Genomic DNA, 23,742 nt, shown 5'->3' with positions numbered 1-23,742 from the left:
ACAAATAAACTGGTCACAAATATAAAGAATGATACATAATAACATCTAGAAAAGAGCTAAACAGTTACATGGTATAATTGTTATTGCTTGTAGCCACCATTAGAGGGCACTAAAGAGCTGACTGCATACTGAGCACTATAATAACATATAAGACTGAGGGCAACAATATTTTGTTTCTTTTTTATATCCCTGACCACTATAGATTCAATATAACTTGTATTTCGATACATTTAATTGCTTAGTAGTTCAGGGGGAGGTGCTAATCAGTGATTGATATCCACCCACTTGACTTTTTAGCAACAATTTCTTGTTTAAGCTCAATTTTTGGAATAGTTCTAATTACCAAACCTGGAATTCCCAATTCTTATAGACAATATGTCTCACCCATTGATCAAAGGTTATGGATACAATTAAAGGTCATTCCTATTTTTGCTATTTGCTTCCTACAGTCGCAAACCTTAATTATTCCATCTATATAATAAAGAATAATATTTTTGAATTGTCAGTAGCAATGAGATTTTTTCTTGAAGATATAAAACATATAGATAAATTGATTATTGATAGTCTCAGGAGGACTCTTAGGGGTGGAATACTTTTTATCTGGTCGTCGGCATGTTCATATAGACTTTGCCATCGTCTGGAAAATAGAAGAACAGAACAGTCATTTTGTGAGAATACAATATATTTTTCTATATGCTTTTCTATAACCAAGCTATTTTTTCTATATGAGTAACAACATACTGAAGCATGTGTAGACTGAAGTCTGCCGATGATGTCTAATACAAGGGAACAGAATGAAGATGTTGATAATGATGACTGGCTGCATCTAATCTATGACTAGTGAGCTACGTGACAGGGACCCTGCAAGTTATGGTGGGTCAGAAAACAGGAGGAGCTGGAGAGGAAATCCCAAATATGAAGAAACATCACAGGCTTTTTGCATATGCTTTAATATAACCAATGGCATACTTAGAAATTTTGCTAAAAGATTAACCTACTATTGCTCTATAAAAAGGCTTGTAACAATAAAGCACGTGACATGTGCACCTTCTTTTCACTGAGAAAGGAATTTATACCAGCTCTCTGTGTGGTCTAAATTTCTTCTGCCGGTGCTCAGTGAGCTTCGATTAGATTAGAAGGAGATTTCCCAAAACTGTGGAATTCTCCTTAACGATTTCACTATATAACTGAATATGGAGCTCAACTTAACGAGAAAGTGATTAGCGTTCCTCACTTGCATTAGGAAAATAACCAAAGGCTACTTTATCATGTAAAGCAATTAAAGTAGCACAAAGCCAAAGAGCATTGGATACAAAATGTCAAAATTCTATAAATATTCCCCCGTACCATAGATTGGACGTTTTTGGAAACTTTTTTTAGTGCAATAGTAAACAACCAGTATAATAATAACTGTAAGGGCAACGTCTCCGAGGACCACCCCAACCAGAATTGGGGTATCAATCCGGTAACAGTCTCCACAAGACGAGTCTGCAAGAAAAAGACAGATGATGATGATAAGCCTGATGAGCAAAACCTCGGGTGAAGGTAATTATTGTAACACCTGTAGAATACAACAAATCTAACAGTAAAGGCTTAAGGGGGTGTTACACACAGCGATATCGCTGGTGAAAGCACCCGCCCCCGTCGTTTTTGCGTCACGGGCAAATCGCTGCCCGTGATACACAAAATCGTTAGGACCCGTCACACGTACTTACCTGCCCAGCAACGCCGCTGTGTCCGGCGAACCGCCTCCTTTCTAAGGGGGAGATTCCGTTCGGCATCACAACGGCGTCACTAAGCGGCCGCCCAATAGAAGCAGAGGGGCGGAGATGAGTGGAACGTAACATCCCGCCCACCTCCTTCCTTCCTCATTGCTGGCGGCCCAGGTAAGCTGCAGTTTGTCGTTCCTGAGGTGTCACACGTAGCGATGTGTGCTGCCTCGGGAGCGATGAACAACCTGCGTCCTCCACAATCAACGATTTTATAAAAAGGAACGACGTGCCAACAATGGACGATAAGGTATTTTCCATTGTTAATGGTCGTTCCTTGCTGTCACATGCAACAACGTCCCTAACGATGCCGGATGTGCGTCCCGGAATCAGTGACCCTGGCTGTCACAAACCACCGGGGGGTCACTCAGAAATCCCCCGCGCTGGCTACCAGTACGTCACAATCGGGGGGTAACAAGTGGGGGTCACCCCTCCTTTATACCTCCCGACCGACAGACAGAGCACGTGACGCGCTCTCTAGCGCCCCTCTTATAGTCAGGCCAATTATGGAATTGCCCGACAATAAGCAAGGAGGCCGCTATACTACTTATGCCGATTATTGAAGGGTCCCCGGTGAGAGTAGGGTATATATTCCCCCGACCTCCGCGGCGGAATATATAAAATCTCCCCGAATCTCACTGGCCTCCCCACAATAATCCTTGGCACAAACTCGCTGCCACCAACCGCTTCACGGTAACTATTAGCCGAACACACAGACGTGGGATTCAAGATCGAGATAACAGAACAGCCCAAGATTAATTATATAATTTAATCAGCCTAAAGCACACTAGAAACTACAATATATACAATAGGGAATCTACAGAATATACATATGTCAGAGTACAGTTACAGATAAAGCATGGTTTACAAACAGGTATGCAATTCAATCGGTTACCTTGTGCGTCTGGCCACAGGGGGGCGCTGTAGACCAGGTTTCCAGGAACTCCCACAGATGTTTCCTGCACGTGACCCCCAGCGAAAGAACACTGGAAAATGGCCGAAGTAGGGTTATCAACCTGGGCAAATCCAGGTCCCCTCCTACCTTCGTGACCTCAGAGGGAGCACTGCTCCACCCCTGGCTGGAGTTATGGACAAAATCCACAACATGGAATATGGCCATAACTTGGCCTGGGAGCGTCGTAGGCGGACGCCAATGCTCTCATTGTGACAGTTATGAATTTAGCTACAGAATGAGAGGTTTCATGACTTGTCTACTAGTTCCACATTGGCTGATATCACGCCTGGGGTATTTCCCAAGCTCCCGCTCCCATAAAAAAGGTGTGCCAGCATCGTCCGCATGCGAAAACACCATTTTTATGGTTGCCGTATTTATCGGAAATATGGCTTGCGAGATATGAACCATTTTTTACTGGAGTCGTTCTGTCTGGCTAGTTCCAGAGCCTTATAATGAGATACAACTCTTGTTACAGGGTGACGGCAGGGAGTCATCCTGTGTCCTTTGTTCCCACATCACCTAATTTCCATATCACAGGAGATGGCCCTGGGATGGGTTGCTAAACAAGTTGTGTGAAGGAAAGGGGGGGTGACACCAGGAGAGGGCTTCCTGACATAACTTGAATATCATGATTTATCGTCATATCTCCGGATTTACCTCACACCTCCCCCCTTTTGAGGGCGCTAGGGGGCAGCACACTCCGGTGTTCCCCCGTGCGCCCGTCCGCGACCTCTCCTTGTCGGGACAGCCCGTCTGCGTTACCGTGGTCACGGCCCCTTTTGTGGCGAATGGTGAAGTTGTATTGCTGGAGCGCAAGGCTCCATCGCAACAGTCGCCCATTCGTCCCAGAGACGGTGTGCAACCAGCTGAGGGGGTTGTGGTCCGTCTCCACGATGAAGTGGCGCCCGTATAGATAGGGTTGCAGACGCTGCAGGGCCCACACTATGGCCAGGCACTCCTTCTCCATTGTGGAATAGGCCACTTCCCTCGGTAACAGCTTCCTGCTCAGGTACAAGACTGGGTGCTCTTGGCTCGCAGAGTCCACCTGGCTGAGTACCGCACCGAGGCCGAAGTCACTGGCGTCGGTCTGTACTACAAACGGCCGCGTGAAGTCGGCTGCCTGTAGCACGGGCGGGCTGGACAGGGCGTCCTTTAGGGCCCGGAAGGCTGTCTCGCAGTCCATTGTCCAATCGACTGCAGAGGGCAGCTTCTTCTTGGTGAGGTCCGTCAAGGGCTTTGCCAGGCTACTATAGCGTGGAACAAACCTCCTATAGTACCCGGCGGTCCCTAAGAAGGACATCACCTGCTTCTTGGTCCTGGGGGTGGGCCAGGATGCGATGGCCTCCACTTTCTCAGGCTCGGGCTTCAGTGTTCCCCCGCCTACCCGGTGACCGAGGTACTGGACCTCGCTCATGGCCAGCTGACACTTGCCCGGCTTGATGGTCAAACCTGCCCGGTGGACCCGCCTGAGCACCTGTGCTAGATGCTCTAGGTGATCTTCCCAGGTGGGACTGAAGACGGCAATGTCATCCAGGTACGCGGCCGCGTACCCTTCAAGTCCCTTGAGCAGGGTGTTGACCATCCGCTGGAAAGTGGCAGGGGCATTCCTCATCCCGAATGGCATCACCGTGGACTCGTACAGTCCAAATGGGGTAATAAAGGCAGAGCGTTCCCTGGCCTTGCGAGTCAGGGGGATCTGCCAATATCCCCGGCTCAGGTCCATGATGGTCAGGTACTGAGCCCCGGCCAACTGATCGAGCAGGTCATCGATGCGTGGCATTGGGTACGCATCGGCGACCGTGACAGCATTGAGCCCCCTGTAGTCCACGCAGAACCGAGTGGTTCTGTCCTTCTTAGGGACGAGGACTACAGGCGAGGCCCAAGCGCTGTTGGATGCCTGGATCACCCCCAGCTTCAGCATCTCGTCAATCTCCTGGCGCATGTGTTGCTGCACCTCCAGGGAGACCCGATATGCTGAACGCCGGATCGGGGGATGATCCCCAGTGTCCACGTGATGGACAGCCAAGTCAGTCCTTCCGGGCTGGTTGGTAAACAACCCCCGGAAGGGGTGTAGGGTGGCCCACAGCTGGGACCGTTGGTCCTCCAAGAGCTGGTGGCCAACCTCCACATCCTCAATGGATCCGCCTGCCCTAACCTGGGCTAGCATATCCAAGAGGGTTTCCGCTTCTCCCTCCTCGGGCAGGTTGCACACGGGGAGCGCACATGCCTCCCGCTCATGATGTGCCTTCATCATGTTCACATGGAAGGGCTTCCGCCTTCCACGGGCAGGGTCCAGGGTGACCAGGTACGTCACAGGGTTGAGCTGCTGGTACACGAGGTATGGGCCTTCCCAGGCTGCCTGAAGCTTGTCCTGTGGTACGGGGACCAGTACCCACACCTTTTGACCCACTTGGTAGGTCCTCTCACAAGCGTTCTGGTCGTACCAACGCTTCTGATCGGCCTGGGCTTGAGCCATATTGTCGTGTACCAGTTGCGTCAAGGCCTGCATTTTGTCCCGGAAGCGCATGACATACTCGATAACCGACACTCCAGGGGTGGCCAAATCCCCTTCCCAAGCCTCTTTCACCAGAGCCAGGGGGCCCCGCACACGTCGCCCGTACAGGAGCTCAAACGGTGAGAATCCTGTTGAGGCCTGTGGAACCTCCCGGTAAGCAAATAACAGGTGTGGGAGATACCGCTCCCAGTCACGCCCATGGGAGTCGACCAACATCTTAAGCATCTGCTTTAAGGTGCCATTGAACCGCTCGCACAGGCCATTAGTCTGTGGATGGTACGGGCTGGCCACCAGATGTCGCACCTGGACTTGCTTACAGAGGGCCTCCATCAGCTGGGACATGAATTGGGTCCCCCGGTCAGTGAGCATTTCCTGGGGAAAACCCACTCGGGAGAAAATCTCCAGCAATGCGGTGGCCACCTTGTCAGCCCGAATGGACGACAAGGCCACTGCTTCTGGGTACCGGGTGGCATAGTCCACTACCGTCAGTATGAAGCGTTTCCCGGAGCTGCTGGGGATGGCCAGCGGGCCGACCAGATCCACAGCCACCCTCCTGAAAGGCTCATCGATGATGGGCAGAGATACCAGTGGGGCTTTGGGGCGTGGCCCCGCCTTCCCCACTCTCTGACAGGTTTCACACGAACGGCAGTAGGCAGCCACATCGGCCCCCATTTTTGGCCAGTAGAAATGCTGGTTTAACCTGGCCTTGGTCTTAGCGATCCCTAGGTGTCCGGCCATCGGAATCTCATGTGCGATCCGCAACAACTCCGTCCGGAACGGATAGGGTACCACCAACTGTCGGTCCCTGGGCCACGCCTCCGGTGAACCCTGCTGGACCGTGGCCCGGTACAGCCGTCCTTGGTCCCAGACCACTCGCTCCGGGTCCGAGTCCGAGGGAGGCTGTGCCGCCTGCTCCTTAAGAGCTTTCAGGCTGTCGTCAGCTTCTAACGCTGCCTGAAACCCCTGACTAGATGTGGCCAGAATCGACGAGACTGTCACATCTTCGGTCAGTACCCCGGGACCTGTGTCCTGGCCTCCACCTGACTCGGCTGCCACTTGGTCAGAAGGGGAAGAGCTATCGGACCTCCGGGAGGCCCCTTGGCTTCCAGCACTCCCACTGCGGGTGACAGCGGCCACAGCCGCTGCGACCGTGGGTCGTGCCTGCTCCTCCTCCGTTCCTGACCAAGTCGCCGGTTCAGGCAGACCTACCTGGCTTCCTGACACCCCGGTTGTGGGGGAACCATGCACCGAGATCTTACCTGGGAGCACTTCCGCTCCTGGACCGGCCCCAATCTCACCTGCCTGTTCCCCTCCTGCAGCAACAGAACCCCGCTGTGAAATCTCTGGGGACCCCACATTTGCTGTGGTAGCCCCCACCCCACACACTGGTCCTCCCCCTGCAGCACCCTGCTCTCTGCTTATCCCTGCAGAGGGCAACAGATCCCAGCTCACAGGCTGATTACTTGTAGAGGCATTGTCACACCTTTCTCTGACCCCCTCCCCTGTCACAGCTGCAGCTGTGTGTGTGTCTATGGTGTCTATGCAAGCAGAAATATCAGAGTTCACTCCCTCCTCCCTTACATCCTTCATAGATAACACATTAACATTGTCCGGAGGCATGTCAGTACTGGCTGAAGGTTCAGCCCTTGGTTGGGGCCCAAACTGGGAGGTTATCTGCCCCAAATCTGTCCCAAGTAGCACGTTTGCGGGGATCCGATCAGTTACCCCCACCTCCCTCACCCCTCGCCCTGCGCCCCAGTCCACATAAATGTCAGCAACAGGCAGCGCCGGGTCAATGCCTCCAATCCCGGAGACAGCGAGGGTTTTTCCAGGGATCAAGTCTTGGGGGGACACCATCTCAGGCCGCACCAGAGTCACCTCCGAGGCGCTGTCTCGCAGTCCTATGGTCACAGACCGGCCGACGGTGACAGGTTGGAAGCTGTCCAGGGACCTACCACCACCCCCACCCACACAATACACCTTGGGCGGCCCTTGGGACGGGGACGGAGCCGGGGCCTTGGGACGCTGAGGGCACATGGCCTTGAAGTGTCCAGGTAGGTTGCACTGGTGGCACCGTCTTGGTTCTGCCACGGGCCTGGAGAGGGGAGTTGAGGGGGACACCCCCTGCAGTCTAGGGGCAGGTGGGGCAGTCGCAGAATTCATCTTACCCCCTCTCCAGGTGCTGCTGGTGGCTGCTCTCCTGGCTTCAGGAGCCCGATTGTTGGTGTAGTCATCGGCCAGGGCAGCTGTAGCCGTGGACCCCTTTGGCTTCTGGTCTCGGATGAACTGGCGGAGATCCTCAGGGCAGTTCCACAAGAGTTGCTCCGTGATGAACAAGTCCAGGATCTCCGGTCCGGTGGAAAGCTGCAGGCCTTGGGTCCAGTGGTCGGCAGCTCGGGCAAGTGCCCGCCGGTGGTCAGCCCAGGAGTCCTTTGGTCCCTTCTGCAGGGTCCGGAACTTCTTGCGGTAGGACTCCGGAGTGAGGTTGTACTGTTGGATCAGGGCCCGCTTGATGATGTCGTAGCCCTGATCTGCCTCAGCAGGCAAGTCCCCAAGGATATCCAGGGCCTTACCCCTTAAACGGGGGGTCAGGTATTTGGCCCACTGGTCCTTGTCCAGATGGTGCTGCAGGCAAGTCCGTTCAAAAGCAGTCAAGAAAGAGTCCAAGTCTCCATCCTTCTCCAGCACTGGGAAGTCCTCAACACGGACCTTTGGAAGTTTGGTGTCTTGAAGGTCACGTGTGGCTGATGAGGGCCGGAGCTGAGCTAGCTGCAGCTGGTGGTCACGGTCTGCCTGTTGCCGTCGCTCCGCAGCCTCACGCTCTGCCTGGCGCTCTTCACGCGCTGCCTGCCGCTCTGCCCTGCGCTCTGCCAGGAGTTCCTTGTAGCCCTTCTGGTCTCCAGCCTGGAGAAGGGCCATAGCCATTTGAAGAAGGCTATCCGAGCCTCCCAGGCTCGGTGGAATGGCACGTGGTGATCTGCGGCCCGCTGCGGAGCCTGGTGATTCACTGTCCATTGCAGAGCGGAGGGCTGGCATCTGGCTCGTTGAGGACCCTTGGGTGAGCTGCTCCTCATCTTGTCCAGCAGTGCCAGGTTGTGCAATGTCCTCTGCAGAGCTGTTTTCTGGCGTCGAGCTCCTGGAGGACTCGTGGGCAACCTCCTCATTACTGTCCACAGCACCGTTCTCCCTCTCTTCGGCTCCTGCTTTAGCATTGGCCAGTTGCCTAGCTCTGCTCCTGGTGCCATCAGCCATTCTTGCAGACTTTTGGTCACTGACACAGAACTGACACCTGATGCCTCCACACACCTTACAGTATCTGCACTCTGACACTCTAGTGTTGAGCTAGTCTGAAGACCCCAGCAGCCACAGCTGCTGCAGGCAGTCTTTAGTGTCTGGGAGTATGGGTCTCACACTCACACACACTATTATCTCGATCCCACCGCTTGCCACCAATATGTCACAAACCACCGGGGGGTCACTCAGAAATCCCCCGCGCTGGCTACCAGTACGTCACAATCGGGGGGTAACAAGTGGGGGTCACCCCTCCTTTATACCTCCCGACCGACAGACAGAGCACGTGACGCGCTCTCTAGCGCCCCTCTTATAGTCAGGCCAATTATGGAATTGCCCGACAATAAGCAAGGAGGCCGCTATACTACTTATGCCGATTATTGAAGGGTCCCCGGTGAGAGTAGGGTATATATTCCCCCGACCTCCGCGGCGGAATATATAAAATCTCCCCGAATCTCACTGGCCTCCCCACAATAATCCTTGGCACAAACTCGCTGCCACCAACCGCTTCACGGTAACTATTAGCCGAACACACAGACGTGGGATTCAAGATCGAGATAACAGAACAGCCCAAGATTAATTATATAATTTAATCAGCCTAAAGCACACTAGAAACTACAATATATACAATAGGGAATCTACAGAATATACATATGTCAGAGTACAGTTACAGATAAAGCATGGTTTACAAACAGGTATGCAATTCAATCGGTTACCTTGTGCGTCTGGCCACAGGGGGGCGCTGTAGACCAGGTTTCCAGGAACTCCCACAGATGTTTCCTGCACGTGACCCCCAGCGAAAGAACACTGGAAAATGGCCGAAGTAGGGTTATCAACCTGGGCAAATCCAGGTCCCCTCCTACCTTCGTGACCTCAGAGGGAGCACTGCTCCACCCCTGGCTGGAGTTATGGACAAAATCCACAACATGGAATATGGCCATAACTTGGCCTGGGAGCGTCGTAGGCGGACGCCAATGCTCTCATTGTGACAGTTATGAATTTAGCTACAGAATGAGAGGTTTCATGACTTGTCTACTAGTTCCACATTGGCTGATATCACGCCTGGGGTATTTCCCAAGCTCCCGCTCCCATAAAAAAGGTGTGCCAGCATCGTCCGCATGCGAAAACACCATTTTTATGGTTGCCGTATTTATCGGAAATATGGCTTGCGAGATATGAACCATTTTTTACTGGAGTCGTTCTGTCTGGCTAGTTCCAGAGCCTTATAATGAGATACAACTCTTGTTACAGGGTGACGGCAGGGAGTCATCCTGTGTCCTTTGTTCCCACATCACCTAATTTCCATATCACAGGAGATGGCCCTGGGATGGGTTGCTAAACAAGTTGTGTGAAGGAAAGGGGGGGGTGACACCAGGAGAGGGCTTCCTGACATAACTTGAATATCATGATTTATCGTCATATCTCCGGATTTACCTCACACTGGCGATATATCGTTAGATACGTCGCTGCATGTGACGGGGCCTTTACTGTGATTCCAAACATCCAGACCTCATTGGGTAGGGTATGAATACATTGTCTTACCTCGGAAAAGTGAAAACTGCCTCCAATATACTTGTCACCCCCTGCCTGTTGTAAAATGTAATCCATGTCCAAAGACATCAAGGCAGATTACAGGAAGTGGGGGCAGGTCTTTATCTATCTACAGGAAGTGGGGGCAGGTCTTTATCTATCTACAGGAAGTGGGGACAGGTCTTTGTCTCTCTACAGGAAGTGGGAACAGGTCTTTGTCTCTCTACAGGAAGTGGGGACAGGTCTTTATCTATCTACAGGAAGTGGGGACAGGTCTTTGTCTCTCTACAGGAAGTGGGGACAGGTCTTTATCTATCTACAGGAAGGGGGACAGGTCTTTGTCTCTCTACAGGAAGTGGGGACAGGTCTTTATCTATCTACAGGAAGTGGGGACAGGTCTTTGTCTCTCTACAGGAAGTGGGAACAGGTCTTTGTCTCTCTACAGGAAGTGGGGACAGGTCTTTATCTATCTACAGGAAGTGGGGACAGGTCTTTGTCTCTCTACAGGAAGTGGGGACAGGTCTTTATCTATCTACAGGAAGGGGGACAGGTCTTTGTCTCTCTACAGGAAGTGGGGAGAGGTCTTTATCTATCTACAGGAAGTGGGGACAGGTCTTTGTCTCTCTACAGGAAGTGGGAACAGGTCTTTGTCTCTCTACAGGAAGTGGGGACAGGTCTTTATCTATCTACAGGAAGTGGGGACAGGTATTTGTCTCTCTACAGGAAGTGGGGACAGGTCTTTATCTATCTACAGGAAAGGGGACAGGTCTTTGTCTCTCTACAGGAAGTGGGAACAGGTCTTTATCTCTCTACAGGAAGTGGGAACAGGTCTTTGTCTCTCTACAGGAAGTGTGGACAGGTCTTTATCTATCTACAGGAAGTGGGGACAGGTCTTTGTCTCTCTACAGGAAGTGGGGACAGGTCTTTATCTATCTACAGGAAGTGGGGACAGGTCTTTGTCTCTCTACAGGAAGTGGGAACAGGTCTTTGTCTCTCTACAGGAAGTGGGGACAGGTCTTTATCTATCTACAGGAAGTGGGGACAGGTCTTTGTCTCTCTACAGGAAGTGGGGACAGGTCTTTATCTATCTACAGGAAGGGGGGCAGGTCTTTGTCTCTCTACAGGAAGTGGGGACAGGTCTTTATCTATCTACAGGAAGTGGGGACAGGTCTTTATCTATCTACAGGAAGTGGGGACAGGTCTTTATCTATCTACAGGAAGTGGGGATGGGTCTTTGTCTCTCTACAGGAAGTGGGGACAGGTCTTTATCTATCTACAGGAAGTGGGGGTGGGTCTTTGTCTCTTTACAGGAAGTGGGGACAGGTTTTTGACTCTACAGGAAGTCTTTATCTCTCTACAGGAAATGGGGCGGGTTTTTATCACTGTACAGAAAGTACAGACAGGTCTTTATCTCTCTACATGAAGTTGGGGTGGGTCTTTGTCAGTCTACACTAACTGGAGATGTGTCTTTGTCAGTCTACAGGAAGTAGGGACAGGTCTTTATTTTTCTATAGGAAGTGGTACAGGGCTTTATCACACTACAGGAAGTGGGCGGGTCTTTGTCTCTCTACAGGAAGTGGGGGCAGGTCTTTATCTCTCTAGAGAAAGTGGGGTGGGTCTTTATCTCTGTACAGGAAGTTGGGCGGGTCTTTATCTCTGTACAGGAAGTGGGGCGGGTCTTTTTCTCTGTACAGGAAGTGGGGTTGGTCTTTATCTCTCAACAGGGAATAGGGACAGGTCTTTATCTCTCTACAGGAAGTGGGGACAGGTCTTTTTCTCTCTACAGGAAGTGGAGGCAGGTCTTTATCTCTCTACAGGAAGTGGGGACAGGTCTTTGTTTCTTTACAGGAAGTAGATGTGGCTCTTTTTCTCGCTACAGGACGTGGGGTGGGTCTTTGTCTCTCTACAGGAAGTATGGACAGCTTTTAATCTCTCTATAAGAAGTGGGGGCAGGTTTTTGTCTCTCTACAGCAGAGGTCCCCAACTCCAGTCCTCAAGGCCCACCAACAGTGCAGGTTTTTGGGATTTCCTTAGTATTGCACAGGTGTTAATGTAATTACCTGCCCAGGTGCTGGTTCCAACAGCAGTGCAATGCTAAGGAAATCCGGAAAACATGCACTGTTGATGGGCCTTGAGGACTGGAGTTGGGGAACCCTGCTCTACAGGAAGTGTGGGCCGTTTTTTGTCTCTCTACAGGAAGTGGGAGTGGGTCCTTGTTTTTCTACAAGAAGTGGGGGCAGGTCTTTGTCTCGCTATAGGAAGTGTGGATGGGTCTTTGTCTTTATACAGGAAGTGGGGACAGGTCCTTGTTTCTACAGGAAGTGGAAGCAGGTTATTGTTTCTCTACAGGAATTGGGGTAGGTTTTCGTCTCTCTACAGGAAGGCCAGGTCTATGTCATTCTTTAGGAAATGGATGTGAATCTTTGCCAGTCTACAGGAAGTGGGGGTGGGGCTTTGTCTCTATAAGATGTTGGTGGATATTTTTTCACTCTGGATGAAGTGGGGTCAGAGTTTTGTCTCTTCTGCAGGAAGTGGGGACAGGTCCTTGTCTCTCTACAGGAAGTAGGGGCAGGTCCTTGTCTTTTTACAGGAAGTGGGGGAAGGTCATTGTTTCTCTGCAGGAACTGGGGGCATGTCCTTCTTTGTATACAGAAAGTGGGGTGGGGATTGGTCTCTTTACAGGAAGGTTGGGCTGGGTCTTCGTCAGTTTTCAGGAAGTGGAGGTGGGGCTTTGTCTCTATAGAATGTTGGTGGATATTTGTTACTCTGGAGGATGTAGGGTCAGATTTTTGTCTCTCTACAGGATGTAGGGGCAGGTCCTTGTCTCTCTACAGGAAGTAGGGGCAGGTCCTTGTCTTTTTACAGGAAGTGGGGGCAGGTCATTGTTTCTCTGCAGGAACTGGGGGCATGTCTTTCTTTGTATACAGAAAGTGGAGTGGGGATTGGTCTCTCTACAAAAAGGTCGGGCCAGGTCTTCGTCAGTTTTCAGGAAGTGGGGGTGGGGCTTTATCTCTATAGAATGTTGGTGGATATTTGTTACTCTGGAGGAAGTAGGGTCAGATTTTTGTCTCTCTACAGGATGTAGGGGCAGGTCCTTGTCTCTCTACAGGAAGTAGGGGCAGGTCCTTGTCTTTTTACAGGAAGTGGGGGCAGGTCATTGTTTCTCTGCAGGAACTGGGGGCATGTCTTTCTTTGTATACAGAAAGTGGAGTGGGGATTGGTCTCTTTACAAAAAGGTCGGGCCAGGTCTTCGTCAGTTTTCAGGAAGTGGGGGTGGGGCTTTGTCTCTATAGAATGTTGGTGGATATTTGTTACTCTGGAGGAAGTAGGGTCAGATTTTGTCTCTCTACAGGAAGTAGGAGCAGGTCCTTATCTCTCTACAGGAAGTGGAGGCAGGTCCTTGTTTCTCTACAGGAAGTGAGGGCATGTCCTTCTTTCTATACAGAAAGTGGGGTGGGGATTGGTCTCTTTACAAGAAGGTCGGGCCGGGTCTTCGTCAGTTTTCAGGAAGTGGGGGTGGGGCTTTGTCTCTATAGGATGTTGGTGCATATTTGTCACTCTGGAGGAAGTAGGGTCAGATTTTTCTCTCTCTACAGGAAGTGGGGGCAGGTCCTTGTCTATCTACAGGAAGTGGTGGCAGGTCTTTGTTTCTACATGAAATAGGAGGGGGTCTTTGTCTCTCTACACAAAGTGGGGGCAAGCATTTACCTCTCTACATGAAGTGAGGGAAGGACACTGTCCCTGCAAGAAGTGGGGGTTGGTCTTGTGCTCTCCTAATTAATTGGGGGGTCTTTGTCTCCTCACAGGAAGTTAGGTAGCTATTTGTGTCTATACAGGTAGTGAGGACAGTCTACTGTCTGTCAAACTGCAAACAGTCAGTGAGTCAGAGTTTCACTTCAAGGACACTATTGGACAAAGGCAGGAGCAATGCATGCTGGGAAGTGAGAGATAGGATGTTCCAGCACCTATAGTGCTGATATAAATGTGATGAAGGGAAGAGACACTTAAAAAGTATTTTTTACAAGTTCCAGATAATTAGGACACTAAGTATAGAAGACCGGCATGTGCACCGGAAGAAGTTTAACCGTGTAGTGGGGGAATGAGTGATTATTCCACTATTAACCCCTTAGTGGTTATAATCCAATATGTAAGGAAATGGCTGCTCCAATCCAGAGCTGCTCTGTCTCCGATACATGAGATGATGTCCGGGATGATGGGACTGTGGAGACTGATCTGTTCTATGCAATGATGACAATTATTATACTTTACCTGGTTCTGATTGGCCGGCAAATGCTGAAAATAAAGGGAGACGAGAGATTACACAATTGCAATGAGTCTAATTACATTTTGGGTAAAAGTAAAATGCACAATTTCCCTGTTCTCTAACAATCAGCCTGCAGTGTAAAGAATGGAGGTTTTCATGATGACTATGATGAATAACACTGGGTATAGTTATTGTATATATCAATATATGGAATCATGGTAATTGTGTATGTATAAAAATCCGACACCACCTCCTTCTTGAAATCCTATTTTTTAAGAAGCTTCATGGACGTTGGGCCCATATATAATTGTCAGATCAGCGGCATCTTCAGATATCAGAGCTCAGCGTCTTGATATATAGATTTGTGGGGAAATATTCCTTCTAATTCCCTGAATCTTGATTATGAGTCCTGAGGACTGTCAATCACTGTATGGACCGCCCCCTAGACATCCACCCCCAAATTTACCTGGACCGCCCGCTGGACATCCACATGAACCACCCTCTGGATATCCTCATGAACTGCTCTGTAGACATCAACCTGGCCCGCCCCCTGGACAACCACCTGGACTGCCCCCTGGACTGCCCCCTGGACACCGCCTCCTGGACATCAACCTGGAATGCCTCCTGGAGATCCACATGAATTGTCCCCTGAACATCCATCTGGACCGCCCCCCTGGACATCCACCTGGACTGCCCCCTGGACATCCACCTGGACCGCCCCCTGGACATCCAACTGGACTGCCCCCTGGACATCCACCTGGACCGCACCCTGGACATCCAACTGGACTGCCCCCTGGACTGCCCCCTGGACATCTACATGAACCGCCTCCTGGACATCAACCTGGAATGCCTCCTGGAGATCCACATGAATTGTCCCCTGAACATCCATCTGGACCGCCCCCCTGGACATCCACCTGGACCGCCCCCTGGACATCCAACTGGACTGCCCCCTGGACATCCACCTGGACTGCCCCCTGGACATCCAACTGGACTGCCCCCTGGACATCCACCTGGACCGCCCCCTGAACATCCACCTGGACCACCCCCTGGACGTCCACCTGGACCGCCCCCTGGACAGCCGCCTGGACCGCCCCCTGGAAATCCACCTGGACCGCCTCCTGGACAGCCACCTGGACATCTACATGAACCAACTCCTGGACATCAACCTGGAATGCCTCCTGGATATCCACATGAATTGTCCCCTGAACATCCAACTGGACCGCCCCCTGGACATCCACCTGGACCGCCCCCTGAACATCCACCTGGACCACTCCCTGGACATCCACCTGGACCACCCCCTGGACAGCCACCTGGACTGCCCCCTGGACATCTACATGAACCGCCTCCTGGACATCAACCTGGAATGCCTCCTGGACATCCACATGAATTGTCCCCTGAACATCCATCTGGACCGCCCCCTGGACATCCACCTGGACCGCCCCCCCTGGACATCCACCTGGACCGCCCCCTGGACAGCCACCTGGACTGCCCCCTGGTCATCTACATGAACCGCCTCCTGGACATCCACCTGGAATGCCTCCTGGACATCCACATGAATTGTCCCCTGAACATCCATCTGGACCGCCTCCCTGAACATCCACCTGGACCGCCCCCTGGACATCCACCTGGACAGCCCCCTGGACATCCACCTGGACCGCCCCCTGGACATCCACCTGGACTGCCCCCTGGACAGCCACCTGGACTGCCCCCTAGACATCTACCTGGACTGCACCCTGGACATCCACCTGGACTGCACCCTGGACATCCACCTGGACTGCACCCTGGACATCCACCTGGACCACCCCTGGACATCCACCTGGACTGCACCCTGGACATCCACCTGGACTGCACCCTGGACATCCACCTGGACCACCCCTGGACATCCACCTGGACTGCACACTGAACATCCACCTGGACCGCCTCCTGGACATCCACCTGGACCGCCCCCTGGACATCCACCTGGACCACCCCCTGGACATCCACCTGGACCACCTCCTGGACATCCACCTGGACTGCCCCCTGGAAATCCACCTGGACCGCCTCCTTGACATTCACCTGGACTGCACCCTGGACATTCCCCTGGACTGCCCCCTAAACATCCACCTAGCCCGCCCCCTGGACACCCACCTGAACATCTACCTGGACCAACCCCTGGACATGCACTTGGACAGCCCCTTGGACATCCACTGGACCGCCCCCTGGACAGCCACCTGGACCGCCCCCTGAATCGCCCCATGGACATCTAGCTGGATCGCCCCCTAAAATAAATACCAAGTTACTCTAAATAAATCCCCATGCTGTTATCTATCATTCTGCTCGTCTCCTCATGCTCCATCACATGGCGCCCAGAGATGAGGAGGATCCTCCATGTAGCTCATCTTACACCCCTCTTTCTGGGACCACGCCTCTGTACCGCAGTGCCCCCGTCACCCGCTTCTGTACGGTCGGTTCTGTGTTGTTCCAATGGAGTCTTAGTATTAGTCATGAGCCGGTGATTGCGCCCACACAGCAGAGCTCAGCGCCGCACGGAACCGCAGCTCTGGGGAAACTTCATCACTAACAACAATGAAATCTGAACAAATAATTCATCACTATCTCTAACAATAGAGAATTGTGCCATGCGCCGATCCCTCCGACCCCCCCGATCCCACCGATCCCCCGATCTCCCCGATCCCGCCGATCCGAACGATCCCCCCAATCTCACCAATCCCCCCAATTTCCCCGATCCCGCCGATCCTAATGATCCCCTGATCCCGCTGATCCCCCCCAATCCCCTGATCCTGTCGATGCCGCTGATCCCCCTCTATCCCCCAAATCCCACTGATCCCGACGATCCCCTCAATTCCCCCCACGCCTCCCGAACCCACCGATCCCGCCGACCCCCCCAATCCTCCCCAATCCTCCTGAACCCACCGATCCCGCCGACCCCCTCAATTCCCCAATCCAGCGGATGGTATCACCTAATAGGATTAGATACACAGCTCAGCAGACAGTATCACACATGAGAGTATTAGATACACAGCTCAGCAGACAGTATCACACAGGAGAGGATTAGATACACAGCTCAGCAGACAGTATCACACAGGATAGGATTAGATACACAGCTCAGCAGACAGTATCACACAGGAGAGGATTAGATTCACAGCTCAGCAGACAGTATCACACAGGATAGGATTAGATACACAGCTCAGCAGACAGTATCACACAGGAGAGGATTAGATACACAGCTCAGCAGACAGTATTACACAGGATAGGATTAGATACACAGCTCAGCAGACAGTATCACACAGGAGAGGATTAGATACACAGCTCAGCAGACAGTATCACGCAGGAGAGGATTAGATACACATCTCAGCAGACAGTATCACACTGGAGATTATTAGATACACAGATCAGCAGACAGTATCACACAGGATAGGATTAGATACACAGCTCAGCAGACAGTATCACACAGGATAGGATTAGATACACGGCTCAGCAGACAGTATCACACAGGAGAGGATTAGATACACGGCTCAGCAGACAGTATCACACAGGATAGGCTTAGATACACAGCTCAGCAGACAGTATCACACAGGAAAGGATTAGATACACAGCTCAGCAGACAGTATCACACAGGAGAGGATTAGATACACAGCTCAGCAGACAGTATCACACAGGAGAGGATTAGATACACGGCTCAGGGAACTGTATCACACAGGGTAGGATTAGATACACAGCTCAGCAGACAGTATCACACATGCACTGGTGAGTAACGGGATGATATATATGATGGATAATATGTGTATAATAGTGCCGCACATTCACATCGCAGCAGTGACAAGTACAGTAACCACAGGTGTGAACATCCTCACGAGACCCCCGAGCTACGGAAATGTGGGGTCGTGCCCCTCAGAGGAGGCGAAGAAGTATTTATCCCCAATTAGCGTCACAAGGGGAACAATGTCAGAGAGAAGTAATAAGAGATTACTGCGAGGTCACTCATCGGTGGTTCTATATTATACCACAAATAGCAAGATTAGATACACAGCTCAGATGAAAGTATCACCGATTATAGGATTAGATACACAGCTCAGCAGATAGTATCACAAATTATTGGATTAGATACAGAGCTCAGCAGATGGTATCACACAGGATAGGATTAGATACACAGCTCAGCAGACAGTATCACACAGGACAGGATTAGATACACAGCTCAGCAGACAGTATCACACAGGAGAGGATTAGATACACAGCTCAGCAGACAGTATCACACAGGACAGGATTAGATACACGGCTCAGCAGACAGTATCACACAGGAGAGGATTAGATACACGGCTCAGCAGACAGTATCACACAGGAGAGGATTAGATACACAGCTCAGCAGACAGTATCACACAGGAGAGGATTAGATACACGGCTCAGCAGACAGTATCACACAGGAGAGGATTAGATACACGGCTCAGCAGACAGTATCACACAGGTGAGGATTAGATACACAGCTCAGCAGACAGTATCACACAGGAGAGGATTAGATACACAGCTCAGCAGACAGTATCACACAGGAGAGGATTAGATACACGGCTCAGCAGACAGTATCACACAGGAGAGGATTAGATACACAGCTCAGCAGACAGTATCACACAGGATAGGATTAGATACACAGCTCAGCAGACAGTATCACACAGGAGAGGATTAGATACGCAGCTCAGCAGACAGTATCACACAGGAGAGGATTAGATACGCAGCTCAGCAGACAGTATCACACAGGAGAGGATTAGATACACAGCTCAGCAGACAGTATCACACAGGAGAGGATTAGATACGCAGCTCAGCAGACAGTAACACACAGGAGAGGATTAGATACACAGCTCAGCAGACAGTATCACACAGGAGAGGATTAGATACGCAGCTCAGCAGACAGTATCACACAGGAGAGGATTAGATACACAGCTCAGCATACAGTATCACACAGGAGAGGTTTAGATACACATGTATAGAAGCACAGAATTAAATATAAGTTTGTATCTAATCACTGAAGAGATGTTGGCTTGGATACACAATAATAGCAGCACAACATCCTTCAAAATAATATATATATTGTCATGAGTCCTGTGTCCTCCAGCAGTAAATGCGCCTGAGACCACTCATGTGTGGGATTCTCATCCAATAGGGTGATTATGCTGTTCCCCCATGATGGAGACCAGCTCACAGCACAAAAATGAGAACTAACTGGCTCAGGTATATTTTGTTCCCCATCTTGGGCCCATCCTGGTATATATGTCCCCATCCTGGTATGTATTTCCCCGTCCTGGTATATATGTCCCCATCCTGGTATATATGTCTCCCATCCTGGTATGTATGTCCCCATCCTGGTATATATGTCCCAATTCTGGTATATATGTCACCCATCCAAGTATATATGTCCCCATCCTGGTAAATATATCCCAATTCTGGTACATGTTTCCCCATCCTAGTATATATGTCCCCATCCTGGTATGCATGTCCCCATCCTGGTATATATGTCCCCATTCTGGTATATATGTCACCCATCCAAGTATATATGTCCCCATCCTGGTAAATATATCCCAATTTTGGTACATGTGTCCCCCATCCTGGTATATATGTGCCCATTCTGATATATATGTCCCCATTGTAGTATATATGTCCCCATTCTGGTATATTTGTTCTCCATCCTGGTATATATTCCCCCCATCCTAGTATATATGTCCTCTTCAGGTAACATCTGCTACATTGTCTGTACTCAGAGAAATATCACTGTGTTATCTGTGGTGTTACATAGGACTGCAGGTGACATCTACTACATTATCTGTACTCAGAGATATCACTGTGTTATCTGTGGTGTTACATAGGACTGCAGGTGACATCTACTACATTATCTGTACTCAGAGATATCCCTGTGTTATCTGTGGTGTTACATAGGACTGCAGGTGACATCTACTACATTATCTGTACTCAGAGATATCACTGTGTTATCTGTGGTGTTACATAGGACTGCAGGTGACATCTACTACATTATCTGTACTCAGAGAGATATCACTGTGTTATCTGTGGTGTTACATAGGACTGCAGGTGACGTCTACTACATTATCTGTACTCAGAGATATCACTGTGTTATCTGTGGTGTTACATAGGACTGCAGGTGACATCTACTACATTATCTGTACTCAGAGATATCACTGTGCTATCTGTGGTGTTACATAGGACTGCAGGTCACATCTACTACATTATCTGTACTCAGAGATATCACTGTGTTATCTGTGGTGTTACATAGGACTGCAGGTGACATCTACTACATTATCTGTACTCAGAGAGGTATCACTGTGTTATCTGTGGTGTTACATAGGACTGCAGGTCACATCTACTACATTATCTGTACTCAGAGATATCACTGTGTTATCTGTGGTGTTACATAGGACTGCAGGTGACATCTACTACATTATCTGTACTCAGAGAGATATCACTGTGTTATCTGTGGTGTTACATAGGACTGCAGGTGACGTCTACTACATTATCTGTACTCAGAGATATCACTGTGTTATCTGTGGTGTTACATAGGACTGCAGGTGACATCTACATTATCTGTACTCAGAGATATCACTGTGCTATCTGTGGTGTTACATAGGACTGCAGGTCACATCTACTACATTATCTGTACTCAGAGATATCACTGTGTTATCTGTGGTGTTACATAGGACTGCAGGTGACATCTACTACATTATCTGTACTCAGAGAGGTATCACTGTGTTATCTGTGGTGTTACATAGGACTGCAGGTGACATCTACTACATTATCTGTACTCAGTGAGATATCACTGTGTTATCTGTGGTGTTACATAGGACTGCAGGTGACATCTACTACATTATCTGTACTCAGAGAGTTATCACTGTGTTATCTGTGGTGTTACATAGGACTGCAGGTGACATCTACTACATTATCTGTACTCAGAGAGATATCACTGTGTTTTCTCCTGCTATAGTCGGACAGGAGTAGTCACATATATATATATTCAGCGCAGCAGTGAAATGATGACTATATATATATATACTGTATATTACAGGTAGTGTGGAGATATAGAACGACATCCCAGGCTCCGGTAAGGACCGTCCAATCTTATTTGCTACAACCTGACCCCAATATGATGAAATTAGGAGATGTGTCCTTACCCCTGGGAAGCCAGAAGAGGAACGCGCACAGGACGAGCCGTCGGATCCCCATCATTGTCTTCCTCTCCGCTCCGGTCGCTGCCCCCCTTATACCCCACCCCGAACCTTCTTCTATGTTTTACTCATAGACAGGATGTCGCATTTCTAGCTAATGTCGCCCTTCAAAAACCTATGAGGGGGAACCAAGAGACGCACAGTCACAGCCCAGAACGTGTGAACTTCCTCCACCCATACAGTCGGGGAGCTGCACCTTCTTATTAGCTTCTTATTAGCTTTATTAGACAGCTGCAATTCATCGTTACCATGTAGATGACTCCTATTAGGGTCTATATAGGCAAGTGGGGGGCCACCAAGTAGACGCCCTCCCCCATCACGAATAATTACAAAGAGCAGCCCAAGGCATAATTTTAGGAACACTTCCCCTTTAAATCTGCATAGAATGTTGAGCAACTTATATTGTTTCATTGTATCAGTTGCACCCAGAGCTGCATTCATAATTCTGCTGATTATTTTTCAGCTCCTGGACTTCAAGAGCTCAAATCTTTCTGCAGCATGTGATTGGATAAAAGTCTGTTTGATCGCCCCATCCTTACAAACAATTTAGGAGATTTATTTTTTAATGTCTAGGAAATTAATTTAATAATTTTGTATGAGGAGTTCCTAAAATTTCTAGAAGACTTTTAATATGTCTTTTCTGAGATCTGTGTTTGCTCTTTTCTTACTTTGGTCTTTTGTGCCTCTGGGGAGATATTTGTGTTGCACTGTGGTCTTTGGTGCCTCTGGGTAGATATTTGTGTTGCACTGTAGTCTTTGGTGCCTCTGGGTAGATATTTGTGTTGCACTGTAGTCTTTGGTGCCTCTGGGTAGATATTTGTGTTGCACTGTAGTCTTTGGTGCCTCTGGGTAGATATTTGTGTTGTACTGTAGTCTTTGGTGCCTCTGGGTAGATATTTGTGTTGCACTGTAGTCTTTGGTGCCTCTGGATAGATATTTGTGTTGCACTGTAGTCTTTGGTGCCTCTGGGTAGATATTTATGTTGCACTGTAGTCTTTGGTGCCTCTGGGGACATATTTGTGTTGCACTGTGGTCTTTGGTGCCTCTGGGTAGATATTTGTGTTGCACTGTAGTCTTTGGTGCCTCTGGGTAGATTTGTGTGCTGCACTGTTGTCTTTGGTGCCTCTGGGGGCATATTTGTGTTGCACTGTAGTCTTTGGTGCCTCTGGGTAGATATTTGTGTTGCACTGTAGTCTTTGGTGCCTCTGGATAGATATTTGTGTTGCACTGTAGTCTTTGGTGCCTCTGGGTAGATATTTGTGTTGCACTGTAGTCTTCGGTGCCTCTTGGTAGATATTTGTGTTGCACTTGAGTCTTTTTTGCCTTTGGGGAGATATTTGTTTTGCACTGTAGTCTTTGGTGCCTCTGGGTAGATATTTGTGTTGCACTGTAGTCTTTGGTGCCTCTGGGGAGAAATTTGCGTGGCACTGTAGTCTTTGGTGCCTTTGGGTAGATATTTGTGTTTCACTGTAGTCTTTGGTGCCTTTGGGGAGATATTTGTGTTGCACTGTAGTCTTTAGTGCCTCTGGATAGATATTTGTGTTGCACTGTAGTCTTTGGTGCCTCTGGGTAGATATTTATGTTGCACTGTAGTCTTTGGTGCCTCTGGGTAGATAATTGTGTTGCACTGTAGTCTTTGGTGCCTCTGGGGAGATATTTGTTTTGCACTGTAGTCTTTGGTGCCTCTGGGTAGATATTTGTGCTGCACTGTAGTCTTTGGTGCCTTTGGGACATATTTGTGTCGCACTGTAGTCTTTGGTGCCTTTGGGTAGATATTTGTGCTGCACTGTAGTCTTTGGTGCCTTTGGGACATATTTGTGTTGCACTGTAGTCTTTGGTGTCTTTGGGGAGATATTTGTTTTGCACTGTGGTCTTTGGTGCCTCTGGGGAGATATTTGTGTTGCACTCTAGTCTCTGGTGCCTCTGGGTAGATATTTGTGTTGCACTGTAGTCTTTGGTGCCTCTGGGTAGATATTTGTGTTGCACTGTAGTCTTTGGTGCCTCTGGGTAGATATTTGTGTTGCACTGTAGTCTTTGGTGTCTTTGGGGAGATATTTGTTTTACACTGTGGTCTTTGGTGCCTCTGGGTAGTTTTGTGTGTTGCACTGTGGTCTTTGATGCCTCTGGGTAGATATTTGTGTTGCACTGTAGTCTTTGGTGTCTTTGGGGAGATATTTGTTTTACACTGTGGTCTTTGG

At 49.8% G+C, this 23,742-nt stretch overlaps 1 protein-coding gene across 1 annotated transcript; it reads right to left on the bottom strand.

Annotated features, from left to right (window-relative positions):
* Positions 1-21,641, bottom strand: HCST (hematopoietic cell signal transducer). The gene is made up of 4 exons (XM_075327982.1): positions 21,491-21,641; positions 14,330-14,353; positions 1,348-1,488; positions 1-637 (listed from the first exon to the last, which is right to left on the bottom strand). Exons 1-4 carry the CDS (start codon positions 21,543-21,545, stop codon positions 597-599), a joined length of 261 nt encoding a protein of 86 aa, XP_075184097.1. The 5' UTR covers positions 21,546-21,641; the 3' UTR covers positions 1-596.
* Positions 21,642-23,742: the final 2,101 nt, after the last annotated feature.

Source organism: Anomaloglossus baeobatrachus, chromosome 11 (genome assembly GCF_048569485.1).
Source record: "Anomaloglossus baeobatrachus isolate aAnoBae1 chromosome 11, aAnoBae1.hap1, whole genome shotgun sequence".
NCBI lineage: Eukaryota > Metazoa > Chordata > Amphibia > Anura > Aromobatidae > Anomaloglossus > Anomaloglossus baeobatrachus.
This window is presented reverse-complemented; position numbering and strand designations above follow the sequence as displayed.

Excerpts from the sequence above, each read along its gene's own strand:
- HCST (XM_075327982.1), bottom strand. The coding sequence starts at position 21,545 with ATGATGGGGATCCGACGGCTCGTCCTGTGCGCGTTCCTCTTCTGGCTT. Across the intron at positions 14,354-21,490 it reads CCTCTTCTGGCTTCCCAGGG|CATTTGCCGGCCAATCAGAA; the intron begins GTAAGGACACAT and ends CTTTATTTTCAG. Across the intron at positions 638-1,347 it reads CCAAAAACGTCCAATCTATG|ACGATGGCAAAGTCTATATG; the intron begins GTACGGGGGAAT and ends TCTATTTTCCAG.